Source organism: Tauraco erythrolophus, chromosome 17, assembly GCF_009769465.1.
Source record: "Tauraco erythrolophus isolate bTauEry1 chromosome 17, bTauEry1.pri, whole genome shotgun sequence".
NCBI classification, from domain to species: Eukaryota; Metazoa; Chordata; class Aves; order Musophagiformes; family Musophagidae; genus Tauraco; species Tauraco erythrolophus.
Genome location: NC_141481.1, coordinates 4,746,869 through 4,768,275, shown reverse-complemented (window position 1 = coordinate 4,768,275; position 21,407 = coordinate 4,746,869). Strand labels below are relative to the sequence as shown.

The 21,407-nt window shown below is 35.2% G+C and overlaps 1 protein-coding gene across 1 annotated transcript in view; it reads left to right on the top strand.

Annotated features, from left to right (window-relative positions):
• SNX29 (sorting nexin 29) overlaps positions 1-21,407 on the top strand; it is a 120,892-nt gene that overhangs the window by 48,043 nt on the left and 51,442 nt on the right. The window contains exons 16-18 of the mRNA XM_086622257.1: positions 3,021-3,137; positions 5,944-5,999; positions 7,100-7,181. Of these exons, the coding sequence (XP_086478383.1) occupies positions 3,021-3,137; positions 5,944-5,999; positions 7,100-7,181 (255 nt within the window). The remainder of the gene's footprint in view (positions 1-3,020; positions 3,138-5,943; positions 6,000-7,099; positions 7,182-21,407) is intronic.

The window sequence follows — 21,407 nt, the reverse complement described above, 5'->3', positions numbered from 1 at the left end:
CTTTCGGTCTACCTTGAACCAAATAACTTGCTTCTGGATGGAAATGTCAAGAATACAAAATGGAAGTTCTGAAAAAGAAAGCAATGACTAAGCAATTTATGGCTCTATCAGTAGATTTTTCTGAACTGTCTGGCATTTTGAGTTTTACTGTTTTTCACTTGTAAAAAAAATGAAATTACTAATATTTAGTGAGATACTTGTTGGTTTTTGAGGACCTTTGAGTTTATTTCTGTTGGAGAATAATGTAGAAGAATGTTGATTTTTAAAAAAGGGCATCTTCTCATGGGAAAAATATACCTGTGCTTCCACTGAGAGCAAAAGGAAGCAATTTCCAGTTCTGTCAAGAGTTTCTTGGGAAGTATGTTGTTTTGCATTTTGTGACGGTCAGGGGAAAAATGCCTATACCTGCCAAAAAGTCATTAATTCACATGTGGCTTGTGCAAAAACTTTTATGAGTTATAGCTGCAAAACTATTTTTGAAAAAATCTGAGTTACACTAAAACACCCTTTTAAAAAAACTTATTAATTTTTTCTCGTTGCAAGTTCTTACAAATCTGTTTCTCTACTCTAAAAGCATTTCCTTCTAAGATGGATTGTATTATTCATATGCTTAGTGAAACATTCCTAGCATGTTTTACGTTAACAGCTGAGTCCTTTGCTATGGAACATTAAGTGGTATTTACCTTTGTCATTTCTCTGGAAAGTGCTCTTAAATGTGGTCATGCTGGACAGTCTAGCTCCAGTGCTGTCAGGCAGCAGGAGTAGACTTAGATTTTCTTTTGGCAACAGCTCTTCAGAGATCTGCTAACATGGAGTCTAAATGTGTTAGTCTCATTTCCCCTTCGTGATAAGGATTTGGGCTCTTTAAGCATGTTTTCTGGTATGACCAGGACTGAATCTGAATGATCATGCAGCCACGGGAAACTTTGCTCATTTGTGTTTTAATTTTCTGCCTTAAACATATTGTGATGGAGGAAAACAACTGTGAAGATGATTGAAGTCCCAGTAGGGAAAATTATTGCTTAAGCTTCAGTGTGGAAAGAATAAAGGAAGATGCGATGACGTAAGATGTAACAAAGGATATAATTATAAGGAGACTTCTTTATTGTTTTTAGCAGACCTTGATGCAGGAAACATAAGAGGAACCTAAATTAATATTGTTATCTGAAAGTAAATGTAAGCTCTCCTTTTGGTTTGCTGCGATGGTAATACATTTTTCTTTGACAAGAAAAAGTATTGAAATAACTTAATTACTAATAAAAGTGATTTTCACAAGTAACATACCTGCCAATTTGTCCTTTTGATAATATATAACAAATGATTTGCTATTTTATTTGCTGTTAAATTTTCTTTTTATTATTTAACTTTACTAGGGGCACTTACATGAAATTCATAGATAGTAGTGACCTGCCTCCAGAAGGGAAACCATGAACTCTTAAGAGATAAGGCAGTAGTCCAAGTTCCTGTGCTTATCACTGAAGGTAGTGGATTGATACTGATCTTATCCAGCTGTGCTTTCCTAATGTTACTGCGTTGCCTCTACAATTCTCTGGCTTTGGATGGTTGTATGAGGAGGCATTTTGAGAGTTGCTGTAACCTGAAGAACAGGTTTAACAATACTCTTGTAGCCTGCTGTGCGCACTGGAGGGGCCACCCAGCCACTGCTACTGTTTGCATCTAACCCTGTTAAAATTGTAGCTTTTCTTGTACTTCCCCGGGACTCTTCATCTGGTGCTCCACTCCTGATAGTGGCCCTCATCAGTGTTCCTTTTCTTTAATATAGCAGTCATATAGAGAGGATTTACTTTGAAACTTCTAGCAGTGGGTTTTCTGAAGAGTCTGGCTTTTCCCTTGAAAATAGTTCTACAAACCCTTTTTGGCTCAAATTTCTTTGCTCTCAGGCTCCAAGTGGCATTATCAGTTCCAGACAACTCCCTTGCCAGTTGTGTTATTTACTGATAGGTCATCCATTGTAATTGTAACTTTCATTCAATTTTATAATATAGCGGTTCTGATAGGACTAGATAAAAATCTTGCTCAACACAGATTTTAAGTTTCTTTTAGACTTGCACCCTATTTCTACTGGTTTCCCCATCACATTCTCTTCATGATAGCACGTTATTGCTACTACTTAGACCTTTGCTATTTGAGAACCCTTGTCCTTTTGGAGTTCTTCCCCCTTAAGCTGTAGGCTTACACTTAACTTCCGTGTAAGAAAAATTTAAGAGCTCAGTGTCATCTTTAACCTTGATTTGAGTTTTCTTGTTTCTTTTGGCAGGGAACCAACTTAAACATAGTTTGCTCTGTACATTGGTATACTTTTCATCCTTGTCATTCATCCAGCCCTGTTCAGTTTCATAAACATCCTGCATCAATGGGTGCTTTCTTGATGCTCTGACTCAAAAATGGAGAGCACAGACATAGCTAGACTTCATGTCCAAAGAGGCCTCACTGCTTGCCTGTGCACAACAATTTGTGCAACAGCGTAACTGTGGTATTTGTGCTCCTTTGACCACTCACAGATTTGCCTGGGATGAGTGGACTTCTAGCTCCAATCCTATTAAAACTCCAAGTAAGAGTTCAGAATTTATTGCTCATGAATTATTGACAGTCTGATGCAGTTTGTGCATTTTGCATTATTCCCAGTTCAAAATATTGTGATTAGTCTGTAACTGTTGAGTGCCGTGTTCATCAAAGAATTAAACTGAGAACAAAATTTTATAGGTGTTTTATTAGAATCAGTTGCCATAGGATCTCTAATAGGAAAAAATTGGACATGGAGTTGATTTTATCCTATTGAATTCAATATAAAAACCTACATTTCAAGGGATGAGTCAGAATTATTTTAACAGCGTCTGTTCTTAGTGGTTGGTTTAAACTAATGTGTTGCAATGAAATGCACTACTTGGAGAGTATGGTAAAATAAAAAATGTAAATAAAAGTTCATATACGTGTAAGAAATTACATAGTGGTTTTATTTTTCAGTTTAGGTGACAATTATCTCCTGGCTTTGATTTCAGGTAGCTGAAATGCATGGGGAACTGATTGAATTCAATGAGAGGCTACACCGTGCTCTGATGGCTAAAGAAGCTCTTGTGTCCCAGATGAGACAAGAACTAATTGATTTGAGAGGGCCGGTAAGTGTTTGTTTATTGCAATGTGGAATACCGCTCTGGTATCACCTCAAAATCATTACTCATGATGAAACAAAATATTTATTAGCTTATAAGAAGTAACAGCTAATACCACATCTGAATATCTTACTTGATATTTCTGGTAGTGTTTGACACTCTTTAGGAGAATTGAATGTAAAATAGATATATTGAGACAATAAAATTGTTTTCTGCCAAGTAGAAAGCTACCAAAGCTTCTCTTTGGCTTTTTGTGTTAAAGGAAAAGATCAGGTTGAAATTTGAAAATGAACAGGGAGGAAACAGGAGGAGTTGAGAATGTTCCTAATAGTTGTCCATCTTCTGAGGGAGGCATATTTTGATAGTTTTTGTTCATATGATTACGTGGTGGTATTGCTCCTTACTTTTTTGTTTGCGCTGGAAGCATTCATGCCTATTTTATCATAACATTTATGTAAAGTGGCTGATGACAGTTCTGTGTGCATTAGTGAAGCAGGGTTTCACCTGTAATTTTCAGCCTTTTAGTAGGAAACAACCACATTATTTTGCTAAGAGATGACAAATGATAAATCACATGCATATTATAGCTATACTTTCTTACTTGGAGATTTTGGGCTGTATGTCTCTATTCAGAGATTTTGTTTTTAATCATGTATCTCCATATCCTAATCCAATAGTTACATTAAAATATAGTATCAATATCTATCAGATACCAAGAGAAAACTAATTCCTAAAACTTTTTTAGTACTATATTTTTAAGGGCTAGCTAAATGCTAGTTGTTATTAGTTGCATATATATATATATTAGTTGTCCAAAATGGAACTGTGAATTGAATACAGTCCTAAAGACTTTTGAATTATCCTCAGAAGTGGATACATTTTAATTCTATATCAGTAAACAGAACTCTGTGCTCATAGTGCATCTGTAGACTTTAATTAGAACTTTAAAAGTTGGTAAAGTGTGTAACTGCAAGAAATTGTGAATATGAATATTTGATCCCCCTTTGACTTATTTGAAAATATCAGCCAAGTTCTTAACATTTTACTATTAAAGTACTATATAATTTACAGTTTTTTATAAAAATAGCTTCTATGATTCTTCACTGTCTTCTCTTTTCCCTTTGATGCTGATAATTAATGTTAATGGCTGTATTTTATAAATGAGTTCTTCACAATGATATTTCCAAATTTCTAGTTATTGGGTTTCAGAACTTCTGCATCAAATAGAGGAATATTAAAACAAAAAGTATGTGCTTTCAAGGGTATGAGGAAGTACATTGATGTAATGTCTCCGTCACTGTGTTTTGCATTACAACGAACAGCACTTTGATTACCATCTCAAAATCAGTAACTAATCTGTTTCAACGTAGCTATGCAAGCACTGGAACTCATTCACGTCATTGTTTTATTTCCAAAGTCCACACTCTGTATTTGAGGGTTTTATGCGAAACTTTTACTGAAGTTAATTAAAATAACTGTATATATCCGGTGGCAGGATTTGCCACTTCAGATACAGGCAAAGAGGGAGTGCAGGTTGTAGGGAAGATAGAAGAACGTCTGTTCTCTGACACAAGAGCCCTGGAAAGCCAGGCTGTGTGCTTACACTGAAGGGTGGACGGGACTGTGAACAGACAACAGCTGATGGTGGGAGTTAAGAGAGAAGTTGTACCTGTCCTTTTCCACCTGATTCCTCTGAAAAAGGGCAGCAGAGGTGTTCAGGACTCTGCATGTATACCCTGTATGTAAGCCCTGCATCTGTCTTGGGTCTGCACAGTTCTTTTCCTCTTTTCCTTTCTCTGGCAGGAATGACTTAGTTTTTGATAAGCCATATCCCTTTAATCTTGGGAAGGCAAAATTCAGTTTTGTCTTGTGAATTGGAGGGTCTTGAGCTGGTCTGTCAAAACATCTGAGAGGTAGATTTTCTTTAGTTCGCTTTGAAATTTTATGTTGCTTTGCTATAAATAAATATATTTTGGTGTACAATAAGCAGTAATATATTTTTAAGTTTCTTAGGCAACAAATATTCTGAAAACAGTAATATGCATGCAACATGCATTATAGAGGCACACTGAACCAATATTTAACTACTGTAGAAGCTGGCTCTGGAAGTTCACAACATTTAGCTGTTTTTCTTCATCAAAACACAGTAGCTATTCTGGGTTATGCTTTACGTTTTACAGTATTTAAAGGAGAGAAGATATCCTTTTATGTTTAACTGACTTTAAGGTAAAAAGCTATTGCTGTTTCAGTTCTAAATGCTCTTTCAGTCTTTTCTCACAACTGCTGCCTCTTTTGATTTTGCAGGTGTTAGTCCGTCATTGCCATCTTTATGAACTTTTGTAGCTATTTAATATTTCGTAAGAACACAGCTAAATGAAATGATCACGTGTCTTTCTCTTAATGGAATGTTGGTTGTAAAAGAAAGTGATCACTAGGTTTTATGTGCTTCATCTCTTTCCCTAAATTGTTTATACATACAATGTACTTTGTTTTAGCATATTTTGATTTAAAGGTCTAATAATGCTGCTTTTTTCCAGGTTTTCTGTACCTTTCAAAATCACATGCTTTTACAATCCCCAATTTGTTTCTTTAGAAAACTATAGCAAATTCTAACATGAAGAACTTGCAAGGGTGATGTGTTCATAGTCCTGTTGCATGATTGTTTATTTTTCTTCTGTTGTTTCTCAGTAATAGTTTTTATTAGCATTTTAAAAATGGAATGTTGAATTGTAATTTCCTTATAATATTATGCTTTGTTAATAGAAAGCATAAAAACCAGTGTGTGGGAATTATTTCTATTTTGTAAATACAGGTCCCTGGAGATTTGAGTCAAACATCTGAAGATCAGAGTTTGTCAGATTTTGAAATGTAAGTTTCATAATACACATTTTTCTTTTTATACTGTCTTTATGAGAAAAAAGAAATAAGCAAATAGATTCAATAGTTTACTTTTCCCATGTTATTTCTAATAACTGAATTCTCAGCTGTGATATCCCGTTGTTAAAAAGTGTGGAGAGCTGCACAGTCCATGCCCTATTGTAGTTTTTGATAACGTTAAATAGAAGGAGTTTAGATTTATGAAGATTCTCTTGGAGTGCTCTTTCAGTGCACTAGGTCTTGGTATTCTACCAAGGCACCAAAAAGTTGCTTTGGGTTTGATAAGTGCTAGATGCTCTTCATAATGTGATGAACTTTCTCATCAAGGCTAAGTTGGATGAGGCTTAGAGCAACCTTATCTAGTGGAAGGCATCCCTGCCCATGGGAGGGAGGTTGGAACTAGATGATCTTTAAGGACCCTTCCAACCCAAACCATTCTGATTCTATGATTTTTACAGAATAACTCCTAATCAATGCATACAAATAGTAGTACAAAAAACCCCATAAACAACCCAGCTGGTCATCCCAGATCATTCCTAGAGTGTTGTGATTTGGAGTTTTGCCGTTATTAGTCAGACTAATGAATCCAGCTTTTTGTGGATGAGGGGGTGAAAATGCAGCTGATGTCTCTGAATTGTAGAAAATTGGGGACTAATTACAAAGAGTGGATGGAAATGGCTTCTCCATAATTGTGCAGTGCTCTTCTGTTATTTAATGAACTAATTTTTTTGCTGAGTTTTGTGGCCGAAAACGTTGAGTTTATTGAAATGAATATTTTTTATTTCATGTGTGTAATCAAATGTTGTCTAATGCACAGTGTAAAAAAACCCCAACAACTCAAAACCCAAAAAAAACCACAAAGGGAATCGTTTCAGTAGTCTTTTTCAGTTATGTTAATTTTAGGGAACACTTTTATATACAGCAGGTATAAAAGGGTCAGGCAGAACTACGATTTTTCTGATACTCATTTGAAACGTTAAGTTGCTTTGTAGATCACTTTGATCACTATCTAAATCACTGGAGGTAGTTGCTTTGCAATTCTTATACGTAAATACAATTCCCTATTTTAAAGTTTTCTCTCTCTTCCTCAGATCAAATCGTGCTCTTATTAATGTTTGGATTCCCTCAGTCTTTCTGCGTGGAAAAGCTGCTAATACATTTCATGTTTATCAGGTAAGCGATATATCTTAACACAGATTCTGTGTAAAAGTTTCTGACTGAAATGGCACATTTGAAGCATTTAAAGATCTCAGTATAATTTCATTAGAGATCAGTTAATGAACAGCAGAAGTACTTTCATATCTATTTATCCGTAGGATTGTGTTGATTATCTAAATAACATATTTTGAGGGTTGGCTTTTAATAGTTTTATGCTTAGAAAGCATGCTAGTAAGATGACTGCGTTGGCCAGGGAGTGCAACAATTCAATATTAATCAGTAATGCCTTCTTCAATATGCATGTACATATTCTGTTTCAATTTGGGAGATATCAGTGACCAGAAACATTACTTGACAGACAGACGGATGTGGCTTACTGTAACAGCTTACTCAAAAGCATGTTAAATGGTGCAATAAGCCTTCACTAGGTGCCGTTGGACGTATTCATAGCATGTTCTGCTTCAGCCGGGTCTGAATGTAGGGTTTCGTGCTCTAGTGTGCCTTGTAGTTAAAGCATTGAAATCCTGTGCTCTTCCTTGATTCCTGGATTCTCAGTTTCAGAACAATTATACCCTTAATGGATAGAATGACAGGGTAAACTTTAAACACTCTTTAATATGCTGTCCCAGCCGGCATTTCTTTATTTTTGGATTATTAGCAGCTGCAACATTTTTCCACTTTTGTTTCAGCCTTAGACTCAGTACTTAGCTCTGAACAAAATTTCTGATGCTTTTTAACATTCCTCTCACTCTGAATGATTTTTGTAGAATTTTGAATCATTTATGAAGTATTGGCAGATAGTTGAAAAATACAGGAAAACATCCACCTTCCAACCAGTAATGGCAATGAAAAATGAGACTTTAGCTAATGGAAAGAAAAGCTAACAATACTGAACAGTTAGTAATTTGTTCAAAAGCATTGAATAATCAATCAAATTCAGGTGCACAAGTGTTTGTGGAAACCTAACTTGTTGACAAGTGTGATTATTTTTGTCTTTCTGGCTTTCACATATTCCTCCACTCTGCTGTCATGGGCTACACATTCTCGAACCCAGACACCGGTGTGCTAACGCAGAAATTCTTAGAAGCATCAATATCCCACCACACCACATCTCTTACTCTACTGATGTTGCAGTTCTGTGACCATTAGAGGAGCTCTGGTTTCTCCTGCTTGTTTCCTGGGTTGCTGTTTTATTCTTTTCATCCTGCTTTATAATTTCTTAGGTTTCTCTTCTTCCTATTACCATGCACCTTTTGCTTTCTACTGTCCACCGTTTCCTCACCAGGCTGGTCAGCCTGTTGGCAAAGATGATATTGTCCCACTTTGTCAGGTGGATTTAATCTCTTCCAGGAGTCCTTGATCCTTAGAGACAGTCCCATGAAGGTAAAAGCCAAATCTGTCAGTGGCAGCTGCTGTGCAACCAGGTATTGATCCACAGGCTCCACCGGCTCCTACACAAGCCTTTTCCCTCACTGGCAAGATCTAGAAGACCAGCTGGGCCCCTATGCACTTCATCCTTGTCCCCAGTGCTGTTTAGTTGCCCTTGATTTGGTAGTAGTCTTCTCTGGAATTAATGTTGCTGCCTGTGTGGATACCAGTGGTTAAATGGCCAGAAGAAACGTAAGAAGGGTGGTACCTCTCATGCACTATTTAAAAAGCTTTGAGTTTTAAAAGTTCAGTCTTTCCTCAAGCGGTTTTACATCTGGGCTGCTGATCAAGCAAAAACTGGAATGTGATGTACCCCAGAATGTTCTTTCTTTTCTTCTTTTTTTTTTTTCTGCAGAAGTCAGATAGAAATTTTGAGTTTCTGGAAGATAACTACAAAATAAGACAATTCCAGAAAAACATTTCATATCTGAACAATGAAGTTTTTTGTGTTTGCAACAATATGATACTTGAATTTCTACTTTCTCTAACTTTATTTTTTTTTTAGTTTTATCTGCAGTACAGATTGAAATGAAGGCATCCTTTAGTTTTTAAGTGCCTTTCTCACTGTTTAGACTTGGCACACTTGTTAATTATGGTGAGAAATGACATGCAACAGTACTGTCTCTACAGCATTAATTTTGTGTCTTTTTAATGTAACTGATATCTGGTGTTATGTGAAGGACAGGAGAGGAGGAATACAACCCAATAGTTGATCTTATCTTTTCTGTTTATTGATATACATACTTAAAAAATGTGCAAGTTCTTCTGAATATGCTCTATTCATTATCTATGCACACTAGCAATTTACGGAACGTATGTCATGGAAAGTTAGAAATTTCTGTCTAGAATAGACATAGAATGTCTGTCGTCAGACTAGTTTGTCTTTAATTACAGAACAGCACAGAATATCATAGAATTCTTCTGGTGAACAGCTGTGTATTTGCTTAACTTTTAATACTTTTAAAAAAAAAGCAAGCAAGAGTTGCCTGCAGAAGTGACATAAAACCTCTATAATTCTTATTAAACTTTGATTTTGGTACCTGCTGTGATCTTTCTGTATGGAAGAATACATTCATGGCATTCCTACCAGATTTTGGTCTCAGTAACAGGAGTATGACTGGGAAGAGTATCTGTCTAGCAAATAACTTTATTTTCTGCGACTGTGCACATGAAAAAAAGAAGTTTACCTAACTAGACACGCGCTCTGTAGCATAGCACTGTGATAAAACGCTGGAAGTGATTGCCGCATCTTTGACCAAATGCGCAGTATGGGCTTGCTGAATATGTCCTGCATTTTGTAGCTACCAGAAAAACATTAATTTATAAAACTCCAGAACAGCATCAATAAGAGCACTGTACATTTATCCTACTAAATCTCTGCCAAAACATGTGTTCCTGATTACAGGGAATTTAGTTCAATGCTGAAATTGTGGAAGAGGATATTTACCAGGCTACCAGTACTTAATGAACAGACAAGAACGGGGAGTGACAATTAGGATAAATGACTGAGCTAATTTCTGAGAGCCCTCTTATTTATAATAAACATTATTTTTGCATTTATCATTTATTTGTCCAGTGGCAGAAAATTAAAATGTATGTATAACTCTCTGTATCAGCTACATGAGAAATTGCTTGTAGTATGTCAATGTAAAGGAAAGTCGCAGTATTGCAGAATGTTGATATTATTGAGATCATTACCTCCATCTGTTGGAGTTTAGATTTCTGTACGAGTACTTGAGTAACCATAACTTGAGATGCAAAAACTGACTCGTGGTTGTGCTGGTTAGTTCCGAGAAAAAGATGTCAAGTAAACTTTGGAGAAAGCTGAAGTGCGACAATTGGAATAGGCAAAGTTTGAAACTTTGGGTTTGAGTAAGCATCATTTTTAGATATGCTAAATACTTATGACTGTACTTAAAGCTAGTTGGAAATTAGCCTTAAGAGGCTTAGCCTGCCTGAAAATTAGATCATACACATAATACTATAAAGGTAAGATGTTGCTGCCAGTGCCAAATGCAGGTGTTACAAAAGGGCATGGACCTTGACCATTGCTTTTACAAGTAGAGGTCATGTAAATGTGTTTCTAACATGGCTTGATTTCTTCTGCATGTTCTGTTGTTAGAAAGCTAAAGAGATTGTCCTCCTCTCCCCTCCTGTTATGAGCTACCTCGTTAACCTTTGCTGGTTTGAAATTATGTATCTCCAGAGCATTTCACTCGGTGGAGAGACAAAGACGATGTGCCAGTGGAAACTTGGTTATGTGACATTTGTCATTGATGTGCTTCAGAGTTGTGCCTCTTCTGTCTCTTTTTGCTCATAAATGCGTATTTTCTAGCAGAAAATAAACTACTGCAGACGTGTTATGTGCCTTGGAAATGACCAAAAGAGAGCGGACAGAATTGCAGAGCACCTCAAATAGTTTGGGGAAGTACAAACTTATCAGTTCCACAGTATCTGTCATCTTATTTCCTGAACTTACAAATGCTTCTTAAGAATATAAGAATTAGGAGAAATCTGGGTAGCTGTGCCTCTTCGAAATCAGTGCCAACTTTGCATTTCTGCTTCTTAAACCAGGAAAAGAAATGAATGACATATTAATTTGCATATCAGGAGGGCCTGACTTGGGCAGGATAAAAATAGACTCGAGCAGGAGTTTTGTTATAGTGCTTACTTTTTCTTTCTTTTTTTTTTTTTAAATTTAATGCAGATTTGTAATGCTGTTTTGAAGGGTGTCTCAAAGCATTTCTTTTTGTCATGTTAGTATTTCAGTATGTTTCAGATGTCATTTTCAAAATCAGTACATCTTCCACCTTAAAAAAACCCAGATGTTCTTCAGTGAATATAGAAGGAAAAGTTTCCAGCTCTAGCATACTTGTTACATAGTTTCAGTCATCAAATAATTTCTTTAATTTCTACTAAGGATTAAGGATTCTGGACAAGCTCAGAAGTAAGGTTGTAGACTTTGAAAGCAAGCAACGTTTTATAATGCATTCTATTAGATGTGCAAATTTTAATCAGATCTCTGTATTTGTAGAGTTACGCGGCACTCTTGCAGTAATTTTAACTGGCAGCATTTACTGATTGTGAATCCTAAGAATTCAGAAACAAGTTGTAGAAACGTAGCCAAGTTTTATGCTCCATTTGAATGACTGAGTTCAAGGAGACAGTTGTGAGTGGCAGATTAATCAGTGCTCACAACTTAGCACTATCTAATGCTGCCTTAAAAATTAACAGAGCCATAGACTTGTATCATTCAACTGTGGATGTTACAACAATTAGATGGTGTATAAATTTTAGTGAAAAAGCTATTTAGAGTTGGATGTGCCCTTCAGTGCAATTACTAAGGGCAACTAAAAATATTTTTTCACTTGTTTTCTGAAATATCACCATTTCATAATAATTGATGAACTTTCAGATGACTACAATAAATAAATGATGACTACAATAAATTAAAAAGCATAGCTGTTGTAATACAGGGCTTTTAAAATTAAATAGCCATTAAGGGCTTTGTTTTCTCTTACACTGTGTATAGTCCTCTGAGGACAAAGAAGTGGCTGTAAGTGTTGGGGAGTTCAATTTTGTCATTCCCTAGGGTATCATATGGGACCTTACCTGATAAGCAGAAAGATGGAAAGACTTCATGTTTCTAGATGGGCTGCTGAGCCATGGTATGGAATAAAATGTTCCATTTGGTTTCCAGTAATACAGGGTAGAGGATATGGAGGCTTCAGAGAGGTGGAGATCTAGTATTTTGCTGCATGAATGAAAAAATATTGGAAAAATAAAGGGCTTGGATTCATCAGGATTTGAATATGTTTGTGGAATAAAGGGAGGTTTTCACAGGAGGGATGATTTTAAATGTGGGACTCAGTTACTGGCACTTGAAGATCATAAAATTTATAAACCGAAAAGTAGAGGAAGGTTTGCATGTAAAGAACAGCAGGTGTCTGAGATGGAAATAGGAATTTAAATAAACTAAAATTAATTAATTTCAACTCTGTTGTAAAAGGAACAACAAAAGCAAAAATTCACTACTGTGACATTTAACTGTAAAAAAGAGAATGAGGGGAAAAAAATGAGGAAGATGGTTAAAAGAACCCTAAAAGGGACAGCTAAGATGGTTTGCAGGTGTAATGGAGACTATATAAAATTTGGATATTGCTCAGAGGAAATCCATAACCTATTTAAAAAAAGAGAGAGGAGAAACAAGAGAAGGATGGCTAAGCAGCAGAATAAGGAAAGTTATTAGAAGTAAATAAATACATTTTTAAAAACTAAATAATTCAGGTCAACTCCAAAGAAAGATAGGAATGTACACGTTCTGGAGGAAAAAAGTAGAAATACAGTGTTACAGGCCTCTTGCAATTTCCAAAAGGCATAAAATCTAATGGTCACTCGCTAAAGTCAGTGAGACAAATACTCAACCTGAATAAGGAGGTCTCAGAGGATAAAATAGTAACAGAAAAATGCATATTTTAAAATCTCAGTTCACCATGGAGTTGTTATGGCATATTCCCATTCTATATTATTCCTTACAGAGGAATAGCAGATTGTCTGTTTTAAATGAAATACCAGTAGATCTTACTGAACAAATAAAGGCTAAATCTCCGCATGCTGTTCACCAGGAATTCAAGGGTGAAATAGCTGAAAACTGACTGATAAATAGCTTCTGACTTAGATACCAGAAGTTTGTAAAGTAGCTAATCTGACACAATTTTTAAAAGGGTTTAGGGAGTTGTAAAAACCAAGTTGTTAGAAATCACTAGGAAAGGAATAGAAAAACAGAAACTGTATTATGCCGTGTGTGATCTCTGGTTTATGTGTGTACAGTTCTAGTCATCTCCAAAGAAATGTATCAGAACTGGAAAGAATGAGGGTAAAAATGAAGCTTTTTCATTTGAGGAGCATGTTAGAAATTCTCAGCCTGCAGGAAAGACACCTGAGAGGGGAATATGATAACAGTCTTTCAAATAATGAAAGACATGGAGAGATTTTTAACTGTCTCAAAATGCAAACTGGAGCATCTGTTGAAACTGCCGTTTCAAAACAAGTACGTAACAGTGGTTTTCTCTACAACATACAATTAAGGTGCAAGACATCTTGCCACAGAGCTTGTGAATACTGAAAGTTTACATGGGTCTAGAAAATAATTGATCTAATTAAATTGAAGAAAAATCAATCCAAACACAAAGACATGACTACTTTCTCAGGAAATCCTTGAATAGCAGTAGTTTGGAAGACAGGCAACTTTTCTGGATAACTATCACTATACCTTTTATTCTTATTTAAGTGTACTGAATACAGTACATTTCATAATTCACCAAAGAATTTTCTGAACTCTTGAAATCGGTATGCCTTGCAGTACAGTAGAAGAAACTTGGAGGTCGTGGTGTAGGATTAACTAAACATGAGTTGCCCTTGTAATGCTATGCTAAGAATGACTAATTTAGTCCTAAACTGGAAGTAATAGGTATGATTAGGAAATCTCTTCCACTAGCATTTATCTTCCATGCATGACGAGATCATTCTGATGTTTTCAGAAGCACATCCTCTCTCTTTATACTTGCTCAGCTTTGTTTTGCTGCAGGTTTATATCTTGACTACTGTCTTGCCATTCATTAGCGCTGACAGATTACTAGTTTAATTAATTTTGCATCTGAGAAGGAAGATTAATTAGATGACCAGTTGACGTCCTTATTATGAATCAACAAATCATAAGTATTATTTAGATGTTACAGGATGAAATTATCTGGACTGTGACAGGAGCTCAGATTAGATTGTCATAAAAATATCTTCTAGCAAGAACATTAGAACAATTAGTTGTCCACTCTGAGTCCAAAAAAAGCTTCAGAGGTTTATTCTCATATGAAGTTTGTGATGGCTATTAGTAAGTGGTAAACTGATTAGTTACAAACCCTAAAGGACCTAGCCACGTGTGAGGAAACTAATGTGTTTTGTGCATAGTAACAGATAAGAAAGCCTGATCCTTTAAACAGACAATTTAAATATTAGGCAGCTTTGTAAAATCAGGGTCATGATGGCAAAAATCTGCTCTTCTGTTATAAACATCTTGTCTTCTCTAGTTAACCAGTTGCTTTCTGATGAGTGCTATTTGTGATCTGTGTGATTTCATGCCCATCTTTTTTGCGAGGCAGATATTGCTCAGTCAGCCTACTATGAAAAAATAAATTCTTACCTAGTATATTGTCAGATGTAAAGAAAGAATCCAGATGAGAATAAAAAAAATTTACATTTACATTTTACCTCTAGATGGTGATAGTTAGTTGCAGTTTCTTTATTGCCTGTGAAGCAAGAAGATTATTGCAATAATATTATTTTATCGTATTTCTCAACTGTAGAGTATCTTGTTATTTTCTGCATACATATGGATTCCGCTTTCCTGTGAAGTGTACAGCAAATGCCATTAGTCATGCCTTTTGTTGCTATAATTACCAATGGCTGACACTTAAGATAATGAAACTGAGATTTTGTGATTCTTAAAGTGATATCAATATTTAAGTGACTGCTTGCAAATCTGTCTTGTTTGCAGAGCAGTAAACATTTTAGATTATACCAAATAAGATTAAACATGCTAGTCAGAGGAGACTGTTCCTATTTGCATATGAATAGGACCCCTCCTAAGATTATAATCAAAAAATGTTCTTTTCTTACACCTTTTTTATTCCTTTGACTCTCTTCAGTCTTACTGTTTAATATTGACTGATATATTTTCTCATAATATTTGTTTTTGCATTACTTTAAACAATGTTCTGGTTTTCTTCTTTACTTCCTCTCTGAAGGAAGAGCAGTATATCTTCATATGAAGGGGCTATTCACAGTACCTGAATGCTCCTGCTTAAACAGAGGGAAGAATTTTCACAGAACACAACATAAAAGAAATGAAGGAGAACAGTATCTGATACTCAAGAGTTTCTGAGGCAGAGAGTGCCAGCAAATTCTTTGGGTAAGAGATGAAACGGTGAAAGCACAGTCTGGGATCTGCCAGATGTGACTGTTGACTTTTAATTTATACGTAGGCCAGCATAGCCTTAGTATTTCATCAAAGGTGGAAGTCTTAACGATTGAAGACAATAGATTGACAGTTAAAATAGTTGAAAAGTAGGCAACAAATGGCAAAAATTAAACCCAAAGTTGAATTTCGTTTTCCTGATATATGAGGAATCGGATTACTTTAGCAGCTGCAGCACTAAGCAGGCAAAACGAGAAAGAATAGTCTTCTAATCATATTCTATCTCAGCAGCCCAGGGCAAGCAGAGAAGTAAATGGCCTAGAATGATTGGGAAAATTTGAGAGAAAGATACGGCATTCTGAAAGAGAGTGATTTGAGGGTGCATGAGCCAAAAAGGTGATGAGTATCCCACTTTTTCCATAATGGAGCCTGATGATGTAGGAGAGAAGCATAAGAGTAAAAATAGGAGAAAATTTTTTAAGTAGCTGGGATGGAGGGAATATACAAAGATGATGTTGGTCCTTGGAGATTTTTGTAATTATTTGTTATTCTAAAAGAAACAATGCAATTTAATACATCTATGTGCTTAAAGAAATACTAATCTGAATGCAAAAATACGAGGAAAATAAAAGTAGAATTTCAATTTTCAAATTATTTTATGCCTACTACAAAAAGAAGAAAATAATTTATATCCAATAAATATCTAGAATAAATAATAGTTATCTTATTTATGAACCGATTGATGAGGCATCCTCCTTTCCCTGGCCAGAGCACCCAAAACACTTTATTTGGAAAAAAAGTCAGCAGTCCTGTCATTTTGCGTATGTTCTCTTCTGCAGAAACTTCTTTCACTGCAGTGGTTGTCATGTATTGCAGTGACTGTATCAGTTCAAAGTACATGTTTGTGAAATAAGTTTTAATTATTTTTGAGTATTATAAATAGTATTTCACTGTTAAAAGAAGCTAATTATGTTATTGAGTGAAACCTTCTGTGCTGATTTGATTTATATTAAAAAGAAAAAGATATTGATTCCATCCAGCAAAAGCGTAGGCATGCTGCTTTTGTTCTTTAGTGTCCAGTCAGTTTAGGGATGTTTTGGTGCATAGAAACAGAACTGTGACTACGGAAAGAAACACAGTGAACATAATTCTGCACATACGTTATTGAATGGATAGGCCTAAAATGCATGACGTTTTTCTATTTAGTAGAACAACATTGGCTGTTTTTAAGATTTGTGCTTTATGTGGATTCTCTCATATGTTTGACACTGTATTGTTCATTTTTATGAACTAAATATTAAAAAGTTGAAGATTTAACAAAATATATTATTTGTAGTCTTTGTGCAAGTAGATAAAATGGTTATTGAGATATGAGCTTCATCACTTTAATTCCTGTTGTGTCTCTGTAAGTAGAAAGGCAGACAAAAAGCTGCTCATATCACAGCTGAAAAGTTTCATTGTTCCGTTTGCTTTTCATTATGCAAAAATTCTTAATTGGATCATTTTCAAAGAGGGAACTTAACCATAAATGCAGTCCTGCAGCTGTGTCAAAATATAGCTTGCATTTGTATTCGTTTCTCGCACTTCAAAGGTAACTCAGGAAAATTCCGCTTGATTTTACGTGCTAAACAGGATCCTATTGTCCTGCAGTAAAGTCAAGAAATGTAACAGGTTCTTTCTTTTTTGCTGTATACTTCCCCTTTGGCTTCATACCTTTTACTTCTTCTATGTGTTTTGAGTGCAGAAATAGTTTTGATAAAAGCTTCCTAAACAGACTGAAAACATCACTCCTCTCAGAAAAGTGTACTATAAAATAGGAAGAAAAGGTAGTTCTAGTCCCCTGAAAAACAATTATTTCTGAAATTGTAAATTTTGATCAAAATATTTTTAATTTAGTGTTCCTTAATAATTAAGATGTACATTAAAGTTAAGTTAGTTTTAAGAATTTTAAAAACTTAATTATCATCATAAATCAATGCTCGAGAAACAGAACAAGTAGCATTTACAGAAGGTCTTCCCAGAATGTCTGAACCTCTGGTTAAAATTAATGATTTTTCTTCTTTCCACAGAAAGACTACTCAGTCATTTTTCTTAAGTTATGTTAGCAATACTTTACAAAATACTGGCAGTTTTGTTTTATGGAAATGTCATGGGTTATAAGATTCGTTTAACCGAATGTTAAGTTAATAATTACTTGGAAGTTGTTGCAATGAATATTCCAGGCTTCTATAATGTCTGTAACACCAAACTCAATAAATACAGAGAATCAGAAGATAGATTTTACTGCTTGCAGTTTGAACTTCATCCGTATCATCTCCGTGCATGGTTTTCGTAGGCTTTTCTAACCCAGGCGTGTTGATACAGGTGTATCAACATAGGCATTTGAAGGAGCAGTCTGTTCTATGTAATTTTTAATTTGTTCCAAGCTTACTTTGTCCTGTCTCGGGAGATAAAAAAAAAAAGGCAAAGTTAAGCATATGATGGCTCCCTCCCTGTACAGTCTCTTCTCCCATCCCCCTGCAATGTTCAGATTGCCAGTTTTAGAAGACACATAAAATCCATGTAAGACCTGTCATTCATTCATTGGTTTATCCTGCTGAGCGCTAGCAATATGCTTCTTAAGATATATGTGTTCTGTTAGCATGAGCAGGTTTGATTATTAATCTCCTCATCCTTTTTTATCTTCACCTGTTCTATCTAAGCAGATATTCCTCTATCTGAAGCAAGTATTCTCATCTTGCAGAAACATTTTATAGCCTCTTTACTGAGAACGAAACTCTGGCAAAAAATTAAAGCATCCCTACTAGCTGATGCCTCATTTCCTTTTTCTTGCTGTACTGAGCACTGAAGTGTAAGGGTAAAACTATGGACCAATGGTGCTCCAAAATTATTTAAATTGTTATTTAAAAGCAAATGTAAAGAAAACTTTGATGAGTCAAGCTTAGCTGAGTTAACATTTAAAAAATAATGGTGCCAATTTACATGTTATGTTTTTGTATTCATGCTGATTGGGTTGTCTCGACCAAACCAGTTGCTAATTTTTCTTTTTGTTGTCACATGCTTGGGCATTGATTTGAGAGGCATATGTAACAAACAAAACGATCTCCAGAAAACCCTTTTTTATTAGGGAGGGAATTAGAAATACAGTAGTACAGTACAAATACAGTAATGCAAAAATAATATTTTTTCTCTTATCCTCCCATTTTCCTTTCTTTTTTTTTTCCCCCCTAATGCTTAGTTATGGTGGCAAATGTCACAGTAGCTTCCTTAGTGTAGATCAGTCTCTTTTGCATTCCCTATACTGCCCGTCTGTCTTTTTTTCTTCATATTTGTGAGAAAAACTATGACCTTGTCCTGCACAGGACTGATTCTTTACAAACTTTCTCAGTATTCGTTATGTCCTTTGAAGTGTTCTGCTGCTGAAATGTTCTGAGTTCTCTTGCATTTTGTGCCATTGAATTTCATATGTGGTTAAGTAGAGTTTCACTGCTCACCTTCTATTAGCATTATTTTCTTCCCTTCTGACATTTTTGTTGCCTCTGGAATGGGACATGGACTCACGGGGACTTTAACTTCAGCGGTTTATATTCGTGGAGCTCTCATCCACAGAGTTCTCTGGCCAGAATTCATTTTTCATTATGTATTCAGATCATCCTACCAGGAAATATGAGCCATATTTGTAGAGAAGATTCAGGAGTAAATTGTTTTAGAGAAGTTCTTCCTAATGCTTAATCTGGTATTTCTAGAACCAGAAATGTCATTGTAACAGAAGATTCTCCAATATCCCATTCAGTATCTATCTTTACCTACAGCGCTTGAGAGAGAGACAAAAAGTGGATCTGAAATATGCTGATCTGTATTTCGCATCCAAAAAGAGAAGTGCCTGTCATAGTCTTCTGTAGATCTGAAGAACGAGTGTTGATTATAGGTGTTTAATCTATGAAGGTACACTGGAACTGGAGCAAGTTGGAATTGTCGCCTTTGTCCTTTTTTCTCCTCAGGCTTTTATACATAAGTAGTGATGAACTGTGTCAGTAGTTACTAGTCTGTTACCAGGATTTAACAGCATTTTTGACTCAGAACTGCTTAAAGATTCCTTAACCTATTAAAGAAACTTTTGGCTCAAAACCCAGTAGCATGGGAGTATGGTTTATTCATTTCAGTGTACAGTCATTAAATGAGTGATTTCAAATTAGTTCTCGGAAGTTTTTTGGCATTTCAGTACTATGAAGTTAGCAGGTAGTTGGCTGAAAAACAAAGTATTAAATTACTACTGGTTTTGATATTTCTCTTCAAATCTTTGACTTCAAACAAGTTTGAGATGAGAAAATAACAGACTGATTCATTATATATACTTATTAACTGAAGTTTTTCCTTCAGCTGCTGTAAATCATCGTTACAAAAAGATTACCAATCAATCTTTACAAAGGAGACCCAGTTGAAAGCTGCTGCTAAAGCAAAAGCTACTTAATTCATTTTTTTGATATATGAGACAATATTAAAGTGAAATCTTTTGTCTACAATTAAATAAGCATTCTAGTGGTGATTTTGATTTGGTCTGTAAATTTTCATTACCTTGAAAATTACTTATTTAGATTAGGAAGTAGATGGTTTCAGGAAAACATGGGCATTTGAAAGCAAATGTAGTGATTTGGAATTTATTTTTATATAGATCAGAGAATGAGCATAAGATTAGTCCTTTCAACTTCCCATAACATCATCGGGGGGGGGCGGTTTGATTGCCGGAGCGGCCTAACCCACAACAAATACTTATCTGTCATATGCTGAGGTATTTTCAGTGGTAGAAAGTAGTGTAACTCTAGGGTGCGACATGATAATTTGGGACCAACATTCACAAAAGTGTGTTTGACAGCTACAGATTTCTTTGATTTCCTATTAAAAGACCGTGAATGAAATTGTGGATACATTCAAGATGATGGGAATAGTCCTAATGACTTTTGAGATGCTTCAAACCATGCTTCTCAAGTTGCTTGATTTGGTATTATTTCAAAATTTTGTCTACAAAGACAATTGTTCCCTATTATTCATGTGCTTAAGTTGTACGATCTGTATTTGATTTAAATGAGGATAACTCTATGCCTTCTATAAGTAGAGTAGGATAAGTTTATCCAAGTAGTTTTATGTTTAGAATTTACTTTGTATGATTTCACAACTGCATTTGCATTAAGTGGCTTGAAATACCTGAACTTGTGAATAGTGTTCCCTGTTGAGGTAATAAAGCTTTAAATGTGTACTATATCATGAACTTTAATATGCCTTTCATACTCTATTATATGATTGTCAATAAATTCAGTATGGCACAAGGCTTCTAACGTTACATTTAATTTCTTAATGTGTAAAAGAAATCCATATCTATATACCTAGAAGAAGAGGAAGAAATTCTTTAACAGCTTTATCTAAGAAATTAATCTGGTTTTGCAGTCCTTAAAAATTTCAATTACAGTGTACTGGATTCCTTAATTAGTTGACTGTGGGTTACAGCCTAACAGGTAATATTGAACTGCGTGATTCACCAAATCGTATGTGCAAAGAAAACTGCGTACTTAAATTAGGATTTCCGTGTTAAATGACTTGGTTAAAAATAATTTAAGCTTTTTTGTTGTCCCCGTCACCCCATAGGGAAGCTGAAACATGAATCTTGGGAATGTCTACAAAATTTTAAATAATTTGCTGACTGAAGCAATAATAATCAGGGAGAGAGATTAGAGCTGGGTGCATAAAGAGTATTTAATATAGTTTTTACTACATTAAATGAATGTTATTGAAATTATTCAAAATACTTGCATGTCATATTTCCCTTCATTTTTCCTTCAGAGGTGTAT